The sequence below is a fragment of the Oncorhynchus kisutch genome, linkage group LG3 (assembly GCF_002021735.2).
Source record: "Oncorhynchus kisutch isolate 150728-3 linkage group LG3, Okis_V2, whole genome shotgun sequence".
Classification (NCBI taxonomy): domain Eukaryota; kingdom Metazoa; phylum Chordata; class Actinopteri; order Salmoniformes; family Salmonidae; genus Oncorhynchus; species Oncorhynchus kisutch.
Window position 1 is genome coordinate 61,587,698 of NC_034176.2, and position 20,438 is coordinate 61,608,135.

General features: G+C 47.7%; 1 protein-coding gene across 4 annotated transcripts in view; it reads left to right on the plus strand.

Annotated features, from left to right (window-relative positions):
• The window catches only part of LOC109886640 (ankyrin repeat domain-containing protein 11), a 145,653-nt gene that overhangs the window by 116,851 nt on the left and 8,364 nt on the right, over positions 1 to 20,438 (plus strand). For all 4 annotated transcript variants that reach the window (XM_020478280.2, XM_020478272.2, XM_020478292.2 and 1 more), the window contains 6 exons: positions 2,867 to 2,999; positions 9,719 to 9,892; positions 10,950 to 11,150; positions 12,598 to 12,740; positions 12,831 to 12,978; positions 13,129 to 20,345. In XM_020478280.2, the coding sequence (XP_020333869.2) occupies positions 2,867 to 2,999; positions 9,719 to 9,892; positions 10,950 to 11,150; positions 12,598 to 12,740; positions 12,831 to 12,978; positions 13,129 to 20,345 (8,016 nt within the window). The remainder of the gene's footprint in view (positions 1 to 2,866; positions 3,000 to 9,718; positions 9,893 to 10,949; positions 11,151 to 12,597; positions 12,741 to 12,830; positions 12,979 to 13,128; positions 20,346 to 20,438) is intronic.

Here is a 20,438-nt window from a genome sequence, read left to right on the forward strand (position 1 = left end):
TTGTGTGTGTGTGTGTGTGCCTGTGTCAGCTGTCTGTATACTGTGTACTGTCTTTCTGTTTGGAAATTCCTCCTACATGTAGACCTATGTATATTGTCTCTCGTTCCCTCCCTCCCTCTCGCTGGTGTACAGAGTTACTGCTAAGCCCAGCTCGAAGCAGCAGGAAGAGCTTGCTGTGTGTCTACGCTGTACTGTAAGGATGACATCATAGTCTCATGACTGTAGGAGGGCTGGGGGCTGGGACTTGCCAGGGTGGGCTGCAGAGCGTGCCACTGTGCAGTGTGCAGCAGTGGGAACTAGCCTGAGAAAGAGCGAGCTACATGCCACCTTTTTATCTGACCGGATCGGGTCCTGCATCCCAGCTCTGTGGTAAACAGCCACCTACACAGAGCTCTTTAATGAGCCTTCCTTACCACAGTCAGCACCCGGCCAACAACTCAGCTGCTCTGGCCCTCCTGTAAATCTAGTGGTTAGAAAAACAGGCATTACATAAGGTTGTATTTGTTTTATAATCGTTTGTGATGTTTTTAATTGTAGCAATCATTGAAATCGGAGTTCAGAGTTCTTTTAACTTTGACTACAAACTTAAAACACCAAGTTGCAGTTTACTAGCCTGATATTTGAGTATACAAGCAGGATATTGCATAGAGGAGAGATTTATTTTCCTGTCTTTGGAACACTGTACACTGAAATCCTTGCTCTCCTTAGAGCAGAGCAGACAGGCCTGAGCAGACGTGCTGCATGGCCCTTTAACAGCAGTCTTTTGAGGGAGAGGCAGCGCTGTGCTGTATAGACAGAACGTCTGCCGAAGGGAGCCATTGGTGACGGAGCAGGCCGCTTGCTGACGGAGGGAAGGGGTCTTCTGATGGGATCCAGTTGCCGTGGACCACAGACACCTGCGGTGTCACCTCTCCTTCCAGCTCTCTCCTCCGATCTGGGACTGTCTGTGCTGCTCTGCTGCCGGAGCGCCGAGACGGAATTCCATGGAAAAGTCACGCTCTGCAAATCCCCTAATCTCTGGAAGTCTCAGGGCAGACAGAAGCACACTGCAGTGTAAAGCTTTGGGATACGCAGCTGCCACCTGCCTGTCTCTCTTTGTGTCCTTCTGCCAGTGTGTCCTGTCCTGGATAGGCTGTGTCCCTGTGTCTCTGTCTGTCCAGGCTCTGTCTTCTCCCAGTGCTAAGGGAAGTCTCCAACATTAGGGAAGGTCTACAAATGGTGTTTAGAGCATTAGTGGTTAGAGCATTGGTCCGGTAACTGAAAGGTTGCTAGATCGAATCCCCGAACTGAGAATGTTCCTAGGCCGTCATTGTAAATAAGAATTTGTTTTTAACTGACTTGCCTAGTTAAATAAAGGGTAAATAAATAAAAAATTATAATAAAAAGTCCCTTTTTCAGGACCCTGTCTTTCAAAAATAATTTGTAAAATTCCAAATAACTTCACAGATCTTCATTGTAAAGGGTTTAAACACTGTTTCCCATGCTTGTTCAATGAACCATAAATAATTCATGAACATGCACCTGTGGAACGGTCGTTAAGACACTAACAGCTTACAGGCGGTAGGCAATTAAGGTCACAGTTATGAAAACTTAGGACACTAAAGAGGCCTTTCTACAGACTCTGGAAAAACACCAAAAGAAAGATGCCCAGGGTCCCTGCTCATCTGTGTGAACGTGCCTGAGGCATGAGGACTGCAGATGTGGCCAGGGCAATACATTTCAATGTCCATACTGTGAGACGCCTAAGACAGCGCTACAGGGAGACAGGACGGACAGCTGATCGTCCTTGCAGTGGCAGACCATATGTAGCAACACCTGCATAGGATCGGTACATCTGAAAATCACACCTGCGGGACAGGTACAGGGTGGCAACAACAATTGTCCGGGTTACACCAGGAACGCACAATTCCTCCATCAGTGATCAGACTGTCCGCAATAGGCTGAGAGAGGCTGGACTGAGGGCTTGTAGACCTGTTGTAAGGCAGGTCCTCACCAGACATCACCGGCAACAAAGGCGCCTACAGGCACAAACCCACCGTCGCTGGACCAGGTAGGACTGGCAAAAAGTGCTCTTCACTGACGTTGCGGTTTTGTCTCACCAGGGGGGATGGTCGGATTCACGTTTATCATCGAAGGAATGAGTGTTACACCGAGGCCTGTACTCTGGAGCGGGATCGAAGGAGGAGGGTCCGTCATGGTCTGGGGCGGTGTGTCACAGCATCATCGGAGTGAGCTTGTTGTCATTGCAGGCAATCTCAACGCTGCGCGTTACAGGGAAGACATCCTCCTCCCTCATGTATTACCCTTCCTGCAGGCACATCCTGACATGACCCTCCAGCATGACAATGCCACCAGCCATACTGCTCGTTCTGTGCATGATTTCCTGCAAGACAGGAATGTCGGTGTTCTGTCATGGCCAGCGAAGAGCCCGGATCTCAATCCCATTGAGCCTTGAATCGGAGGGTGAGGGCTAGGTCCATTCCCGGGAGGAATAGGAGAAACTTGCAGGTGCCTTGGTGGAAGAGTGGGGTAACATCTCACAGCAAGAACTGGCAAATCTGGTGCAGTCCATGAGGAGGAGATGCACTGCAGTACTTACTGCAGCTGGTGGCCACACCAGATACTGACAGGTGTATCTGACTTATTTTGATTTTGACCCCCCCCCCCCCTTTGTTCAGGGACACATTATTCCATTTCAGTTAGTCACATGTTTGTGGAACTTGTTCAGTTTATGTCTGTTTTTGAATCTTATGTTCATACAAATATTTACACAGTTGCTGAAAATAAACACAGTAAGAGGACGTTTCTTTTTTTGCTGAGTTTAGCTGTGCAATACGGTGTTCATGTTTTCTTTCTTATTTGCCAGGATAAAGTATTGTCAAACAAGACTCCTAAATTGGACCGCAGCGATGGCGTCAAAGAGATGAAAGAGAAGGCATCCAAGAGGAAGCTTCCCTTCACTGTTGGAGCCAATGGAGACCAGAAAGATTCTGACTCAGGTAAGACTGGAGGGGGAGGGGATGTGACGTGACATCACTTCCTCAGCCTTGCAGCCAGGAAGTGTAGTTTTGCATGCTGGAAGAATGAAATTATATGACATTTTATTGGTTGCATACACATATTTAGCAGCTGTTACTCTGGGTGTAGTAAAATGCTTGCGTTCATAGCTCCAACAGTTAAATAATATCTAATTATACACATATCTAAAAAGAATGGGATTAACAAGTATTAGGACGAGCGATGTCGGAGTCCAGAGTATAAATGTGGGTGGGATGGGATGTAATAGTCAATATGGATAGAATATGTAGTATATCTGAAGAATAGTATATGTGGGACTGTCCGTGCTGGGGGCGGCAGGGTAGCCTAGTGGTTAGAGCGGTGGACTAGTAACCGGAAGGTTGCAAGTTCAAACCCCCGAGCTGACAAGGTACAAATCTGTCGTTCTGCCCCTGAACAGGCAATTAACCCACTGTTCCTAGGCCGTCATTGAAAATAAGAATTTGTTCTTAACTGACTTGCCTAGTTAAATAAAGGTAAAATAAAAAAATACAAATGTACAGCAATAGTTAAATCGGATACGCCTTGACTAGAATACAGTATATACATAGGAACTTGGTAAAACGGTATGTAAACATTACTTAAAGTGACCAGTGTTCCATGACTCTATGTGCATAGGGCAAAAGCCTCTAAGGTGCATGGTAGTGTAACCGGGTGGTAGCCATCTCGTGAAAGTGACTTAAGTTCAGGCCAGGGTACTGGGCAGGGGCCAGCTAGTGGTAAATATTGAACAGCCTGATGACCTTGAAATAGAAGCAGTTTTCAGTCTCTCGGTCTCAGCTTTGATGCACCTGTACTGACCTCGCCTTCTAGATGGTAGCGTGGTGAACAGGCCGTGGCTCGGGTGACTGAGGTCCTTGATGAGTTTCTTGGCCTTCCTGTGACACCGGTTGCTGTAGATATCCTGGAAGGCAGGCGGTGTGCCCCCGGTGATGCATTTGGCTGACCACACCACCCTCTGGAGGGCCCTGCGGTTGTGGACAGTACAGTTGCCGTACCAGGCGGTGATACAGCCCCACAGGATGCTCTCAATGGTGCTTCTGTAAACGTTTGTGAGGGTCTTATGGGCCAAGCTAAATTTCTTCAGCCTCCTGAGGTTGAAGAGGTGCTGGGCTGAGAGGTGTGATGGAGGAGCTCCTGCAGGCAGTGTTTCTTTATAACCTCAAAGAAGAAGGCTGTGTGCCATGGTTTAACTTGGTTCAACTGTCCATCATTTGGGAAAAAGAGAAAAAAGGCCACACGGAACATGGGCCAATTAAGTGAGGATTTGTCAATCACGAGGGCCTGGAAAGGATTGACACTCACTTGTGTTATTCTTTAATAAGAGAGAAAGGGGGAACTACTGTTCCAGCTTGTTTGGCTTGATCTTTGAGGATCTTGAAATTATTTGTTGATGGTCTGTAATAACATGTACTCTAATGGATTCCACATCTGTGTGCTGGGCTATTGGGTTGGTTTGAAATGCTGCTGTGAACTTCCGCTGTTATTTCTTTGGGTAATATGGAGTCCAACCCATTGTGTACATTTCTCTCTTTTTTGTTTTGTTGACGTGTGTTGGCTTTTTGCAGGAAACGTTTGAAAATGGTATTTCTCTGTTTTGAAGAGATATTGAATATAGAACTTGTGTTCTCAGTGCAGCTTGAGTGACCAAATCAGGAGCGTAGTAACTTTAGTCACAGCTATAGTGGCTTGGTTGTGTGTATGCTGGTGGTAGTGGCCCTGTAACCTTCTCGCAGGCTGTTGGCAGAGAAAGGTTGCCTCCCACCTCAGTTTCTCCCCTCCCCCTGTCTAGAACAGTGCCCTGATTGTCTATTGTCATGCTAATGTTAGGGTGGAGTCTCTGCCTCAACAGCAAGGCTGGATGTCTCTCACATTAACTAGACCGTAATTTATACACTTTCGGGTTGCGTTTGTCTTCGTGTTCCCTGCCTGTTATCCTCCTCAGTGTCTTTTCCATCCACATGTCTTAAACCTGGCTGTACAATGGAAACATTCATTTAAATGGTTCATCCTTCATTGTGTTAGGTGTCTCCATGCCGCCTTATTTAACCCATATACACACTGTAGTGTGTGTGTGTGTGTGGTTTCACACACACACACACACACACACACACACACACACACACACACACTTCCCCTCTTCTGTTGTCTTGACCTTGATAGCTAGTTCCTTTCATGCTGTGTTATTGTCTCTACCCTATGGAATTTGTTAAGTACTTTACAGCCGGCCATATCCCCTCCCTCTGACGTCGATGGTGTCTTTCTGGTGATACTGCATCTCCCCTTGATATGGTGAACTCTCCTTCTACGGCCCTACATTGTGGGGATAGAGTCTAGACTGTGGCCCAGTAGGCCCGTGTATGGAGGGTTTGTGTGCCCCTTGGCCTGCTCACTTGTGCCTGCAGAAAAGCCATAAGGATTCCAGTAGTGAACTTTGAGAAGTGCAGGCTGTACAGTCCTCTCCTAGTGGACTAGTCCTCTCCTAGTGGACTAGTCCTCTCCTAGTGGACTAGTCCTCTCCTAGTGGACTGGGCTTCGTATGACCCTCTGCAGGAGAGAGAGCCTTCACATTGCTCCACCCTCCTCACCCTGAGTGGGGAAAAAAACAACACAGAGCGCGAATGATGAAACAGAAACCTCCTTAATGACGTCATAGCCAATTTCTCTCAATCTGCCTTGAGGTTATTGCCGTCAGTCCAGCGTGGCTCCTCTCCTACTCAGAGAAGGAACTGCAGGTCTATTGTTTTCACTGTGCTGCGAGCTGCTGGGAGAATACACTCTCTGTGCTTCCAGCTCCTCGCGCTAGTGTGCTGATGGTGAGTTCAGACTGAGGCTATGCTCTATTTTTGCATAGGATCTGTAACACGACTGACCATAGTTGGCCTATGAGCGAGTGTTTTTAAAGCTATAGCTTGAGGCAGCTATTGTTGAATTTGTAGCATAACATTGGCTTTTGAGAAATGTACGGCGTGACTACTTTTGATTGTGTTGTTCAGCTATGAAAGATGAGCAAGTCAGACCCTTCACATCCCCTTATTATTTGGATGGTTTGATGGGAACAGACAGAGGACACAGGGAGCTCATCGAACATGGACTAGGCTACATACTCCATTTGAAATGCGTAGTTCATACTGTTGGTCCTTTTGTAGACAGGGATTTGCTTCGTTCTGCATTTGTGTTGTCTTTGCACTCTCCGAACCCACAAGGTGACCGTGTTTCTACAGTGTTAGTTATCTAGGACGAGTACTACCCTGTCAGTACTTAAAGTGAAGTCAGTGTGTGTGGTTGTGCCTTATCTGAGTGCATAACATCCATTTCTATGGTTCTAACAGGGCACTCGATCTCTACTGAAGGTTTTCTCCCCGAGGCATCTGTTAGATGAACGATGTAGCTAATTGCAGGGATTGCTCTGTTATCTTGAACACACCGGTGTTGACAGTTTACAAGACATTCTTCTAGAGATGGTAGCTTGTGTAGCAAGCAGATGGTTGTTGTAACCTGTATTGGTGTAGAGCCCATCCACAGGCCTTGCAGCAGGAGTGTAGGAGTTATGGCCAGGGCTGCTCAGCAAGGGGACTGCTCTGGATAAAGCTATGAGGAGCGGGAGACGGATAAGAGACAGTGATGAGTGCAGATCAGCTACTTGCAGGCTAGCACACACATCATCACCTTCACGATATGGCAGGAATACAGGACGCCTGTCTTATCAGCAGGTGCAGCAGGTGCTGCTTTCAGTAGGGACAGGGGGGGGGGGCTGCTGGCTTGAGATCTTCTCCACCGCATCCCAAATCAGCCCTGTCTGCCTGCTGCACACCACTATTATTCAGATCCCTGGAGGAAGAAATGTTTTTAATGTTTCATCCCCCATCCTTTGGAAGATCCATGAATTATTCACTGTTACTTGACTTGAAATCAGATTTGGTCCGGGTTCAGTTGTTTTGGAGCTTGAGTCTCCACTAGGTATATTAGATAGGCTAGTAGTTGCACTCTGTCCAGGCGTTCTGAAACGGTTCCATTGTTTCTCCAGACCACCTTTGACCCCTTGTATGTACTGTAGCCTACATCAGGATGGCCCAGTCTACTCTGTACATGGAGATGAGGTCCAGCAGTAAGCGGCAGTAGGTAGGCCAACACGGTGTGAGAGAAAGCCCTTCGGTAGTCTGCCGATCTGTCCCGCTCTCTGTGATCATCACAACTGAAGAATGTTGTTCTGCACCAACACTTTCCTCTGCTCTCGTCATCGTAGCCAAGCACAAAACAAAGCAGTGACACAACATCCTGTGGCCACTTCCAGTCTCTTCTTCCTTCATTTCCTGTTTGCTGGCTGTGTCTGACTGGGCTGCTTGACAGCAGAGCTCTCTCTTCTCTCCCTGTCTTCTGAGTATGAGGGAATTGCCTCTCACTGTCCCAGGCCATGACATTCTCCTGGGGGTAATCCCCATACAGAAGCATGAATGTGTCTGGCTCCTGTGTGACTGGGCGGTGGTGGTGTTGGCATGTGTGGTCGTAAGCGCTAGAAGTGTTCATGCTTTGTTTTCAGTTTCGATCTCAGTTTAAGAATGAAGACAGAGTTGTGGTGCTAATGTATTTACACATTGACCATGAGATCTCACCCTGCCTAGTCGTCCCACTCGTGTCTTCACAGTTGATTCCCATGTTCTACGTAAGTTAACACACAGGAAGGCCAGTCCTACATACACATTGCAGTAAAGCAAACGGAGCTCATCTGGTCTACCTCTAATAATAATTGTCTCCCACGGGGCAGGAACCCCAACTGACAGAACTGGTCGGAATATATTCATAGCTGTCACTCAGAGAAAGACAGGCTGTTAGCATGTTTGATGTCCCAAGTGGAATGATAGAAAGATGAGCTTGTCATCTTTGTGGTCCTATTGAATTTGGGGACACAACAAACGGACTAGGCCTACCTGGTTCCTCTGGTTAGGCTGGTTCTGGTTCTGCCTGCCCATACTGTGGGAAGCTGATAGCAACGTCTCCACAATAGGCTGACACAGTGGCGTCATGGGCCCATTGTAACTTGACTGTCGTCTTGCTGTGGGCTCCGCCCCTGGCATAGGCTGGCGTTCTTGGGAACAGTGAGGTAGTTTGGTCTCCCTCCAACTTTGCCATCAAATCTCTCAAGTTAAAGGAAAAATCCAAAATGACATTGTATACATACGCCTTCTTTTGCTAGTGTATATATATATATATATAGTCTTAAATGTTTCTTAAAAAGCTATTTCATTGTTTAATTAGACCCAGCTACGGATGTCTATGGGCTTACATTGCATTTTCAGATGCCTCTGTCTTAATCCCATCCTGGTCATCCATGTGGGTTGTGTGTGAGGCTGACTTCATGCTGTTATGTTGTTTTCCCATCTTCCCATTGTATCTCATTTACATTGAAGATGCATCACACATGTTTGCGTGCCGCTTAGCCTACTCAATGCATGTCCAAAATCTCGTCTGAAAAAGTCATTGTAGTTAGGCAGCTTGAATGTAGTTTGATAGCAGCCCTTTTCAAGTACTGAAACGGGCTCATTACTGACTGGGGCCCACTGTCAAGGCTTGGAACAGCAACTCTAGCGTTTTCAGTCCTCGACATCCACCGCCTGAAACATCCACTGCTGTGGTTCATGCTGTTTAAGTCTGAATAAAAGGAATGTGTCGAAATGGCAAATTCCTTTCAGGATGTGAGTGTGTATCAGGGGTGGGGGTATATTAGGCGTAAGTATTCACAGATGTTACTGAAAGTTCATCAGCTCTGACTATGGAAAATCTCTGGAAAGGGTTTTGTGCCCGGAAGTGTGAGCTGCCATGTTTCCTACTCCTATTAATTCTTGTTTGTGGCCTTGAGCAATCCACTGTGTTGAGAGCAACAGCGAGCAGGCTTGTAGATCTCCCCTTTTGATTCGACGATGTGTGTTGTCTCCATGGACGCAGTTGAAGGCCATGCCATCTGTTTTTATTGATGTCAGAATGTTTCGGGAGGATCTTGAAGCTGGCGCAGTTTGGGCTTGTTCAAACATTGACGGAGCGTACCTCCAAATCGTCCAGCAGTTGCAAATGTAGTGTTTATGTATTTGTGTCTCAATAGTAAAGTAAAACTGACATTTGCTGTGGAGATTCGATCATTCCTCATGACACTGAAAATAATTGATGGGCGTGTCTTTGAGGAGCTGCTGATTTTTGTCCAGTGGCAAGTCGCCATTGTGATGACCTTGGCTCGTCCACATTGAAATGAACACCGGCCATCTTGTAATCACTGTCACTATGCCAAGTCACACACCCCCTGAGGGAGACATAAACATCAGACTGTCAATAGTTGACCCCTCCCTGCCTCTGGGCAGCTGGGTTTAAATGCCCACCACCATCAGCTGCCTCAGAAGATGGATGTGGCCTAAACTAGACTAGAAGTTGATAGGGGTTTCACCAAGGGGGTTCCTTAGAACATCACAGAGGACACTTATCTGACATGTTGCCATGGAGATGTTGAATGACCGTTATCAATGACTGTTGTTGTGGTCAGAATTGAAATCACTTCAATTTGACTGCTGAAGTAAAAGCCGATTATAACCTGAGAAATTTGCAATCCTGTGTTTGTATGTGTGTCTGTGCTTCCCATAGGCCTCACATTGTCTGTTCCCCTCTCTCCTCACAGAAAAGCAAGGTCCGGAACGGAAGCGCATTAAAAAGGAGCCCACCAACACCAGGAAGTCAGGCCTGCCGTTTGGGATGGGCATGCCAGGGATCCGGGCCGGGTACCCCCTCTCTGAGCGGCAGCAGGTGGCTCTTCTCATGCAGATGACGGCTGAAGAGTCAGTCAACAGTCCAGGTGCGCGTTTGTCATGGATGCCACGTCTCTGAGGGTTCAGCGGGGGTTGGGGGGGGGGGTTGCTGTGTCCCTGGTGCTTAGCGTCCCTGGTGCTTAGCGTCCCAGCCACACTTTTGCACCATGCTTCATTAAAGAACAGACCACACTGCTTAATTAGAATTAAATTGTACAAGATAACCCTCATCAATTTCCATTATTACAGTGGAATGGACCTCCGCTGTCTTAATCCACTGTTCTTTTCTGGGACTGGCTGTTTGTGGGAGATTTTTGGGCTCTACAAGTTGGTATCACGTTCCTGTATGGTAAATTGTGCTGCTTTGTTTTAGGATGTAGTGTTCAACCATGAGGGAAATGAAAGTAGCTTACCCCAGGGATTGGGTCTGAGGGGACCTAATAGTGCACTATCAGATCTGGGCCAAACCACACAATATCCAGACCAAGGCTTTTTGTTCATTTCATATCTGCTATCTGTTATTAGATTAGTTGGATTTAGCATTTCCTCCTCAAGTGCTGTACTTAGGTTCTGTCGTTAAAACATTGTGGTTTAAACGTTGAGGAAACAGGCTTTAGTAGGCTATATTTCCTCTTATTAAGTAATAGAGCTGATCTCTATGGGTTAGTCATTAAGTTGTGCTTCTGATTTGGGTCATATGTTGCCTGCTGTTTGTATTATTTGGCGGGTTGCTGCTGTTAAACAGCCGTGCCTGAGTTTGTGCCTTAAAGACAGAACCCAGGCGAAGTGAGTTTCAAATAGCATTCAGGACCACGCTCTGCAAACTCAATAATGTAAATGTGGTTAAGGCTTTGGTTTAATCCACTAAATGTGATGAAATGAACTCGAGCAATTGGGAGTCTTGGAGTTCTCCTCCTGATGTTTTGAGCAAGACCGCCACCTACAGGCGATGGAGCTGTAACAGTTGTTTTTCAATTAAATATTCTGCACTGTTACATAATGGTACTGTAATATGTAGCCCTATGCTCATTTGGCGTATGTTTTTACTATAGAAATGAATCATGCCAATTCTATTAAAACTCTGTTTTTGTCCTGTTCTTGTAGACACAACACCAAAGCATCAGTCACAGTCAAGTCTGGGCCAGAAGGGAACGCCAAACTCTGCATCTAAAACCAAAGACAAAGTAAACAAGAGAAATGAGAGGGGCGAGACGAGGCTTCACCGGTCAGCCATCCGTGGAGAGGCACGCCGCATCAAGGAGCTCATCAGTGAGGGAGCGGACGTGAATGTAAAAGACTTCGCAGGTGAGTCGCTGCCCCTGCAGGCTGGTGGTCATCTTACTCTCTCTACTCTTCCTCCTCCTCGCTCTCTCTGCTCTTCCTCCTCCTCGCTCTCTCTGCTCTTCCTCCTCCTCGCTCTCTCTGCTCTTCCTCCTCCTCGCTCTCTCTGCTCCTCCTCCTCCTCGCTCTCTCTGCTCCTCCTCCTCCTCGCTCTCTCTGCTCCTCCTCCTCCTCGCTCTCTGCTCTTCCTCCTCCTCGCTCTCTCTGCTCTTCCTCCTCCTCCTCGCTCTCCTCTCTGCTCTTCCTCCTCCTCGCTCTCTCTGCTCCTCCTCCTCCTCGCTCTCTCTGCTCCTCCTCCTCCTCGCTCTCTCTGCTCCTCCTCCTCCTCGCTCTCTCTGCTCCTCCTCCTCCTCGCTCTCTCTGCTCCTCCTCCTCCTCGCTCTCTCTGCTCCTCCTCCTCCTCGCTCTCTCTGCTCCTCCTCCTCCTCGCTCTCTCTGCTCCTCCTCCTCCTCGCTCTCTCTGCTCCTCCTCCTCCTCGCTCTCTCTGCTCCTCCTCCTCCTCGCTCTCTCTGCTCCTCCTCCTCCTCGCTCTCTCTGCTCCTCCTCCTCCTCGCTCTCTCTGCTCCTCCTCCTCCTCGCTCTCTCTGCTCCTCCTCCTCCTCGCTCTCTCTGCTCCTCCTCCTCCTCGCTCTCTCTGCTCCTCCTCCTCCTCGCTCTCTCTGCTCCTCCTCCTCCTCGCTCTCTCTGCTCCTCCTCCTCCTCGCTCTCTCTGCTCCTCCTCCTCCTCGCTCTCTCTGCTCTTCCTCCTCCTCGCTCTCTCTGCTCTTCCTCCTCCTCGCTCTCTCTGCTCCTCCTCCTCCTCGCTCTCTCTGCTCCTCCTCCTCCTCGCTCTCTCTGCTTCCTCCTCCTCCTCGCTCTCTCTGCTCCTCCTCCTCCTCGCTCTCTCTGCTCCTCCTCCTCCTCGCTCTCTCTGCTCCTCCTCCTCCTCGCTCTCTCTGCTCCTCCTCCTCCTCGCTCTCTCTGCTCCTCCTCCTCCTCGCTCTCTCTGCTCCTCCTCCTCCTCGCTCTCTCTGCTCCTCCTCCTCCTCGCTCTCTCTGCTCCTCCTCCTCCTCGCTCTCTCTGCTCCTCCTCCTCCTCGCTCTCTCTGCTCCTCCTCCTCCTCGCTCTCTCTGCTCCTCCTCCTCCTCGCTCTCTCTGCTCCTCCTCCTCCTCGCTCTTTCTGCTCCTCCTCCTCCTCGCTCTCTCCGCTCCTCCTCCTCCTCGCTCTCTCTGCTCCTCCTCCTCCTCCTCGCTCTCTCTGCTCTTCCTCCTCGCTCTCTCTGCTCCTCCTCCTCGCTCTCTCTGCTCCTCCTCCTCCTCGCTCTCTCTGCTCTTCCTCCTCCTCGCTCTCTCTGCTCCTCCTCCTCCTCGCTGAATCCTGCGTTTGAGAAACATTAGAGCCGTTATTTAACTGTGTTTGGGATTCACAGGCTGGACTGCACTGCATGAAGCGTGCAACCGAGGCTACTACGACGTGGCCAAGCAGCTGCTGGCAGCCGGTGCAGAGGTCAACACCAAGGGCCTGGATGACGACACCCCTCTGCATGACGCATCAAACAACGGGCACTTCAAGGTAACTTCAGTGTAACGCTTGCGAATGCTCATGTAGAAAGCCAACGGCTGTGTTTAGGACTGAGACAAATGTTTCGATGTTTCTTTGTAGGTGGTAAAGTTGCTTTTAAGGTATGGAGGGGACCCTCGACAAAGCAACAGAAGGGGTGAAACTGCGTTGAAGGTTGCTAACTCCCCAACGATGCTCAATCTGTTGCTTGGAAAAGGCACGTATACCTCCAGTGAGGAGAGCTCGTCAGGTGTGTGACATTTTATACCATGAGTAGTTCTGAACACCTTCACTCTGCCATCTGTTACTTGTATTTTAACTGCCTTGCTTTTCCTTTAACCACTGGGTGCAACAGATATTTGCTGTTATTTAACTGTTTTTTTTGTTGTTGTTTTTTCAGAATCTTCAGAGGAAGAAGATGCCCCATCATTTGCCCCATCCAGTTCGGTGGATGGAAATAACACAGACTCCGAGTTTGAGAAGGGCCTGAAGCTGAAAGGGAAGAAAGGGCTGGATCAGCCCCTATCCACAACAACCACCCCCGTCAAGGACGAGTATGAGTTTGACGAGGACGATGAGGAAGAGCGCGTCCCTCCAGTGGACGACAAGCACTTGCTCAAGAAAGAGTTCCGCAAGGAGTCTCCCAGTGTCACCAAGGCTGGCGGCTTAATTTCAGTACCGAAGGGGGAGGTGGTCAAAACCTATTCCAAAAGCAACTCGCTCACACCAAAGAAGGCTGTTAGACGGATTCTCTCTGACAGCTCAGACGAGGATGATGGAACGTTGTGTTTCACACCTATGCCCACACCACGGCAACCAGTGCCACCTACTAATACCAAGGCCCGGGACTCTGCTACACTGAGCTCTAAGCAGCAGAAAGAGAAGACTAAAGTTAAGAAGAAGAGGAAGAAGGAGACAAAAAATGTCAGTAAGGAGGTCAGATTTGGTAAAGTCAATGACAAATTCTGCACTTCTGACTCTGATTGTGGGGACATAGGGAGTGAGGATGATGAAGGCTCTATGAAGAACTCGAACTGTATAAAGGACTCCACAATGAGCCTAAAAGAATCCTCTGAGTTCAGTACTCACTCTGCATCCTCTTCTTCCTCTTCTCATGGAAGCATGAGCTCTCAGAAACTGACACCCTCGCTGACAGAGCATAACCCAAAGCAGTGGAGGACAGACGGCTGGAAGACTGTGTCATCACCTGTATGGTCAGATGTAAGCTCTCTCTCTGACTCGGTTAGAACAAGGCTTTCCAGTGAGTCGGACTACTCCTCTGCCGACTCGAGTGTCGAGTCAGTGAAACAGGTGAGAAAGAAAGCACAGGAAAACAGAAGGAAAAACAATGTGCACACCAATGCACTAGACAAAAAGAACTCTGACTTTCACAAGAACTCCAACACAGATAGTACGGTCTCCAAAACGGATAAAGATGGCAAAGTGTTGAAAAAGCATAAAGTCAAACACAAGCACAAAAACAAAGAGAAAGAAAAGGCTCCCAGTTTAGTGCTCAATCAAGACATGAACGAGAAATTTGTTAAAAGCTTCTCATTTGATTTTGATGATTCAAGGCAGAAGTCACTCCTTGTTGAGACGGAGTCCCCAGCTGAAAGCAAGGTCAAGCTGTCTAAACATGAAAAAGAGCATTTGAAAAAGGAGGACAGGTTGTCGAAGGGCAAATCTGAGGACAGAGACTGGTCTTCTGGAAAAGAGGTGCAAAGAACTGCTAAGGAGGAGAAATCCAAGAAAACAAAAGAGTCCACCAAGGAGAAACCTAGCAAGGAGGAGAGGGAAAAGCCCTTGAAAACTGAAAAAGAAAGGAGCCTCAAGGAAAAAGAGAAGCCCAAGGAGGAGAAACAACAAAAGACTCAAAAGGAGGAGAAGAAGAAAAAGTCAAAGGACAAGTCATCTAAACCAGACAGGAAGAGCAGTGAGCAAAAAGAAGAAAAACATATTAAGGTGGATAAGGAGAAAAATTCCAGGGAGGAGAAGGAAAAATCTAAGAAAGAAAAGGTTCTGAAGGAAGAGCCTGATTATGAAGTCTATGATGTCAGTAACCGTTTCTTAAACCTAGAAGACACCAAGCTCAGTGCCTCAGACGACCACCACGACCGATGGGTGTCAGACCTTTCCTCTGACTGCGACCTATATGGAGATGACAGCTGGGATGCTCCTCCTGTGAAGGACTACAAAGAATATAAAGCAAGCAACACTGTAAAGCTGATCGTTGAGACTGAAAAAATAGAGAGCAGAGACCGGAGGAAGGAGAACAAAATCAAAGACAAGAAATTAGATCATAATGACAAACGGTCAGAGAAAGAGCCTACCTCCAAGAAGAAAGAGAAAGACTCTTCAGAAAAAATCTGTGACAAGAAAAAGGATTTGACCGAAAAACAGAAACTCAACTCCAGCCACTCTGTGGAAAAGGAGAAGAAACGAAAGGAATCTGCAGATACTGTCAAAGAGAAGAAAGAGAAGGACTCCACGGACAGCAGTAGAGACCGAAAAGATTCCTATGAGTTCACTAAAGAAAGAAAGGACTTGAAAATCAAACAGGAGTCCATAAGAGACGATTATGGGAACGATGCTTCCGTCAAAGAAACTGAAACTGTCAGCAAACCATGTGAAATTAGAGAGAGGAACCACTCTGGAAAAGAGAAGGAGAGAAAGGGAGATGGGGTGGAAAAGAGAGAAAAGACAAAAGCTGACAAACACAAGGAAAAGCCTAAAGACCGATCCATAGAACAGGACAAGGAGAAGCCTGAGAAGACCTCAACTGAGAAGCTTCTGAAAGAAAAGGACACAGACAGAGGCTCTAAAGACAAGAAGGAGGGAGCTAAAGACAAACACAAAGACAAGGACCGGAAGGTGTCTTCAGAACAAACTAAGGACAAGAAAGAAAAAGCTTCACAGGACAAGCATGCTGACCGGGATAAAGATGTCCTTGAGGTGAAGAAGGAGGAAAGGAAACCTGAGAAAGTTAAACCTGAGAAAACATGGTACAAGATAGCAGACATTTTCACAGATGAAAGTGAGGATGAAGAAGACAATTACAATGGGGGTGTGGCCAAGTTAAGTGATTCCCTTGGGTTGTCCGATTCTCACAGGAAAGACTCCACATCTGACAGGGATGAGCTTGATCACTTCCAAACGGAAAAACCCAGAAAATATTCTGCTGAGGCCAAACACACATCAGAAAAACAGAAAGAAAAAGACCACAAGAAAAAAGACAAGACCACATTTGATATGGGGAAAGAGAGGAAGGGTTCCTTGGAGAAACACAAGAAAGATAAGGATTCTGTTGATGCAAAACACAAGGAACGCAAAGACAGAATGTCTGTGGACTCAAACCAAGAGAAGAAAAACAAGCAGAAGCTGCTGGACAAGAGGGACGCCAATGAGGAAAAGACCAAGAGTAAATATAAAGACAAGCAAGATCATGTTAACGACAGAAAGCCCTCAAAGGGGAGTGGGGAAAATGAAAAGTCGCTCTTGGAGAAGCTGGAGGAAGAGGCCATGAATGACTACAAGGATGACTCCAATGACAAGAACAGTGAGTTATCCTCAGACAGCTTCACTGATCAGGGTCATGAGCCAGTGCTCAGCAGCTACTATGATTCCTCCAACATCAGCCTTCCAGACATTACTGATGAGAGACGAGACTCACTCTCCATATCTAATCCTCAAGACAAGTTCAGAGAGAAAGAGAGGCACCGGCATTCATCTTCATCGTCGTCCAAAAAGAGTCACGACAAGGAGAAGGACAAAGTCAAGAAGGAAAAGGGGGATAAACAAGACAAGATCGAGGAAATAAGAGAATCCTATGGACGCAGAGAAAGTCTGCCCTTCGAGAAAGAGCCTATGCCATTAGAAGCGGACCCTTACACATTTCCATTTGGGTCTAAGGGTGATAAAGATGAATTTGATAAGACATTGGAGTTTGAAAAGGAGATGTCTAAAAAAGCTGACAAAGACAAATTGAGTACTGTCATCAGTGATAAGATCAAGGACAAAAAGAAAAAAGAGAAACATAAGGAGAAAGTCAAAGAGGAGAAGCACAAGTACACGGATGGCTTTGGATCCCTTAAACACTCCAAGGAGGAGATTAAATGTGGAATGAAAGAGAGTCCTCAAATGACCAATTTGAAGGAAAGATCAAAGGAAGACAGTCCCAAATTTGATGTGAAAAAAGAAAGAAATCGAGACTCTTTGGACAAAGACAGTAGGGCGGACCATGTTAAGTCCAAGGTTAAAGAAGAAAATGAAAAAGTAATTCAATCCAAAGACACAGCTCGCAAAGACAACCGTCCACGTTCAAAGCTTCTGGTGGATGGGGATCTCAGACTAACCAGCTTTGGGCAAATGTTAGGTTTAAAAGACCAGGAGATTGAAGAACGCCATAAGAAGCATAAGGAGAGGATGAAGCAGATGGAGAAACTAAGACACAGATCAGGGGATCCCAAACTTAGGGATAAAATGAAGTCCACTGAGGAAATAAAGAAAAATCGCAATGAACTATCATCCAAAAAATCTAATAGTTTAGAATCTGCATTGAAAGAGAAGAAGCTCAAAGATATTGGTCTCCCAGCCCAAATGATGTCTCCGGAAAGAAAGCCACAACCCATTGACCCTCAAAATTCTAAGGACTGGCTTGCAGGCCATCAGATGAAAGAAAATCTCCCTGCCTCACCTCGGCAAGATCAGAATAGACCAACGGGTGTTCCCACCCCCACATCTGTTATCTCTTGTCCCAGCTATGAGGAAATCATGCAGACGCCACGGACTCCATCCTGCAGTGCAGAGGACTACCCTGATATAATGTTTGATGGGTTAGATTGTCAGAACTCATCAGCCATGGCCATGTCTATGAATGCCTGCTCACCATCCTTCTTTGACAGGTACTCCAACTCATCACACACCTTCCAAGAAGGGACTTGTATAACTCCGGCTAAGAATCTCCAGTTGCCCCTTGTCAGTCGATCGGCTTCGTCTGATGTTAGAAGACCCCTGGAAGAGGAGTTCAAAGCTGAAGCTGGCAAGTTTCTACAACACATTTTGCCAGACGCCTCTGAGTTTGACTTGGCAGCCTCCCAGCCTCCAGAAAACAAGTCAGCATCAGTGGAGAGACTTGAATGTCTGTCTCCTCCTTACTTCTCACCTATTAGAATGCTGTCTCCCGGGCTGGAACTTGCCGAACCTGCACTAGATGGGGCCACCACAGCAATGGCTGGCACAGAGACCTGTGAACACCTACCTGAGAGTGTCTACAACAACTTCCTGATGAAGCCCTCAACCCCAGTCCACAGACCTGACCCCCAGGAGCCGTGTCTGGACATTGCTGCTCCACCCACCCCTGCACCTGCTGCTCTTCCTCCCCTGGATATTGATGACCTTTCTGAGCCTCATCAAAGTGAGCAGAGTCTTGTTCCCTCTGACCCAGTCAGTGGCAGTGAGTATCTGCCCCCTGTTGTGGAGGAGGAGGAGGAAGAAGACTATGAAGAGGAGGGGGAGGAAGAAGAAGAAGAGGAGGAGGAGGAAGAAGGGGATCTTGACGAACCAACAGATTCTGATCATCATGCTGCTGAGGAGACGAGGGACGTCTGCTCATTCTCTCCTCCAAGAGTTGAAGAGCCTTTGAGGAAAAGCTGGGCTGAATCTCCAGACAGAAGAGTTATAGAGGTGCATCAGTTGACTCCCCCACATCCACCACCCAACCAGGTGGAGAACTCCAGTGATCATACCATCAGCTGGAACTCTGAGATGATTTTGAAATCTCCTCAAAGGACTTATGGGGAAATAGAGGCAGCTGTCTCCAAGATAACCAGCCCCTTCTCGCATTCAGACAGTGATTTGCAGCACATTACTGCCATACCTGGCCATCCATCAGTGACCCCTCCATATGCTGCTTACAGGTCTTATGTGCCTGACCCTGACTTTGACGAGCAAAAAGAGGCTGTGGAGGACATTCCAATTTCTCCAGCAAGACCTGAAATGACACCCATGGAATTGGAACCAAACTACTTGACAACCACCTCATCCTCCACAAGGTTAGAGTCTTTCTTCACAGACTGCAAGCCAAACTTGGAGGATAATCACCAGATGGACTCAGAGCTTTCTTGTGCAGTACAAGTCGGCAGACAAAACTCCCATGGCTTTACTTCTGAGAGCCATATGCCTCTAGCAGTAAGCAACGAGCCAGTGGTGCCCTGGACAGACCCATTCTCAGCTACAGTGGATGAGCTGGATGATCTTGGCCCTTTCTCTCTACCTGACCTCCCTTCTCTCTCCCTCCCGACCTCCCTGCCAGACAAGGAGATGCCAGAGCTTGACGTCAGAGATGCAGAGCCAGCCGACTACAAGCCTCCATCTGCTCATATAAGGCCTCCTGCTATTGAAACAATAGAGGGCGAAGAGCTTATGGAGGTTGACCTGCCTATCCTGGCCAAACCCTTGTGCCCTCCCGAAGTCCTAACACTCAATGATTCTTTGCATGATTTGGTTGTGCCCTCACCAAAACACAATTTCCAACCAGAATTTGAGTCTGAGCCTCAGAATGTCCCTGAAATTAACTTAGTGAAAACACAGATCTTCGAAAACAGAGCCACATATGAAGAGACTGATGACAGCGATGGAAACATGTTCTCAGCTGTTGATACAAACAATACCCAGCTTCACAAGCAGATGTCACTGACCGAGTCTTTATCAGTTGTAATTACTCCATGTATGGACTCCTTGACAACTGTTAAACCAGAACAAAGTGGGCAGGTATCAGATCCCTTTGTTGGGCCAACTTGCAGTCCTGTCCCCTCAGTTCCTCTGCCAGTTGCTGTCACGATTTCTGGAACAGTCCATGTTTCGGAGGCTCTTGAGACCACGTCTAAGCTCACGGTCACTCTGACAACGTTGTCAACTGACCTTCCCAAGAAGGTGGAGGAGTTCCCACCACAGAGGATGACCAGAAACAGGGCCCAGATGCTGGCAAAACAGGAGAATACCACCACCACCACAAAAAAGCCGAGTAGTAGAGTAGTAGCAGAGAGTACAACCACCAGCATTATACCTTCTAGCGTGATACCTCCATCTGTCCCTACCCCTGTCACCATGAGCATGGCTGTAACCACAACCACCCCTATCCCCACCCCTACCTTTGTCCCCTTTGTTGTTCTGGAGAAAGAAAAGGAACTTGTCACCACCATCTCCACCACAGCAGCCATTACCCCGACTCCTCCGCCGCCGCCTCCTGTAGTGGTCAGCAAAACTAAAGGGCGGCCTGTGGAGGAAGAGGAATCCCAGACGCAGCATCCACGCAAGAGGAAGTTCCCCAAACCGCAGGTTCAGCTGGTCAACACAGCCATGCAGCAGACCAGGGAGATGATTCAACAGACGCTGGCTGTCATTGTCAATGCCATCAAACTGGATGACATAGAACCCTACCACAGTGACCGCTCTAACCCTTACTTCGAATACCTGCAGATAAGGAAAAAAATTGAGGAGAAGAGGAAGATCTTGTGCTACATCACACCACAGGCCCCTCAGTGCTACGCAGAGTATGTGACCTACACAGGCTCCTACCTGCTGGATGGCAAGCCTCTCAGCAAGCTGCACATCCCAGTGGTGAGTACCTCCCTTCCCCTACAAATGTTCACACTTCTGTTGATTCATAGATTTTATTTCATTACAATAATACACGTCAAGTAACTGCGTTCT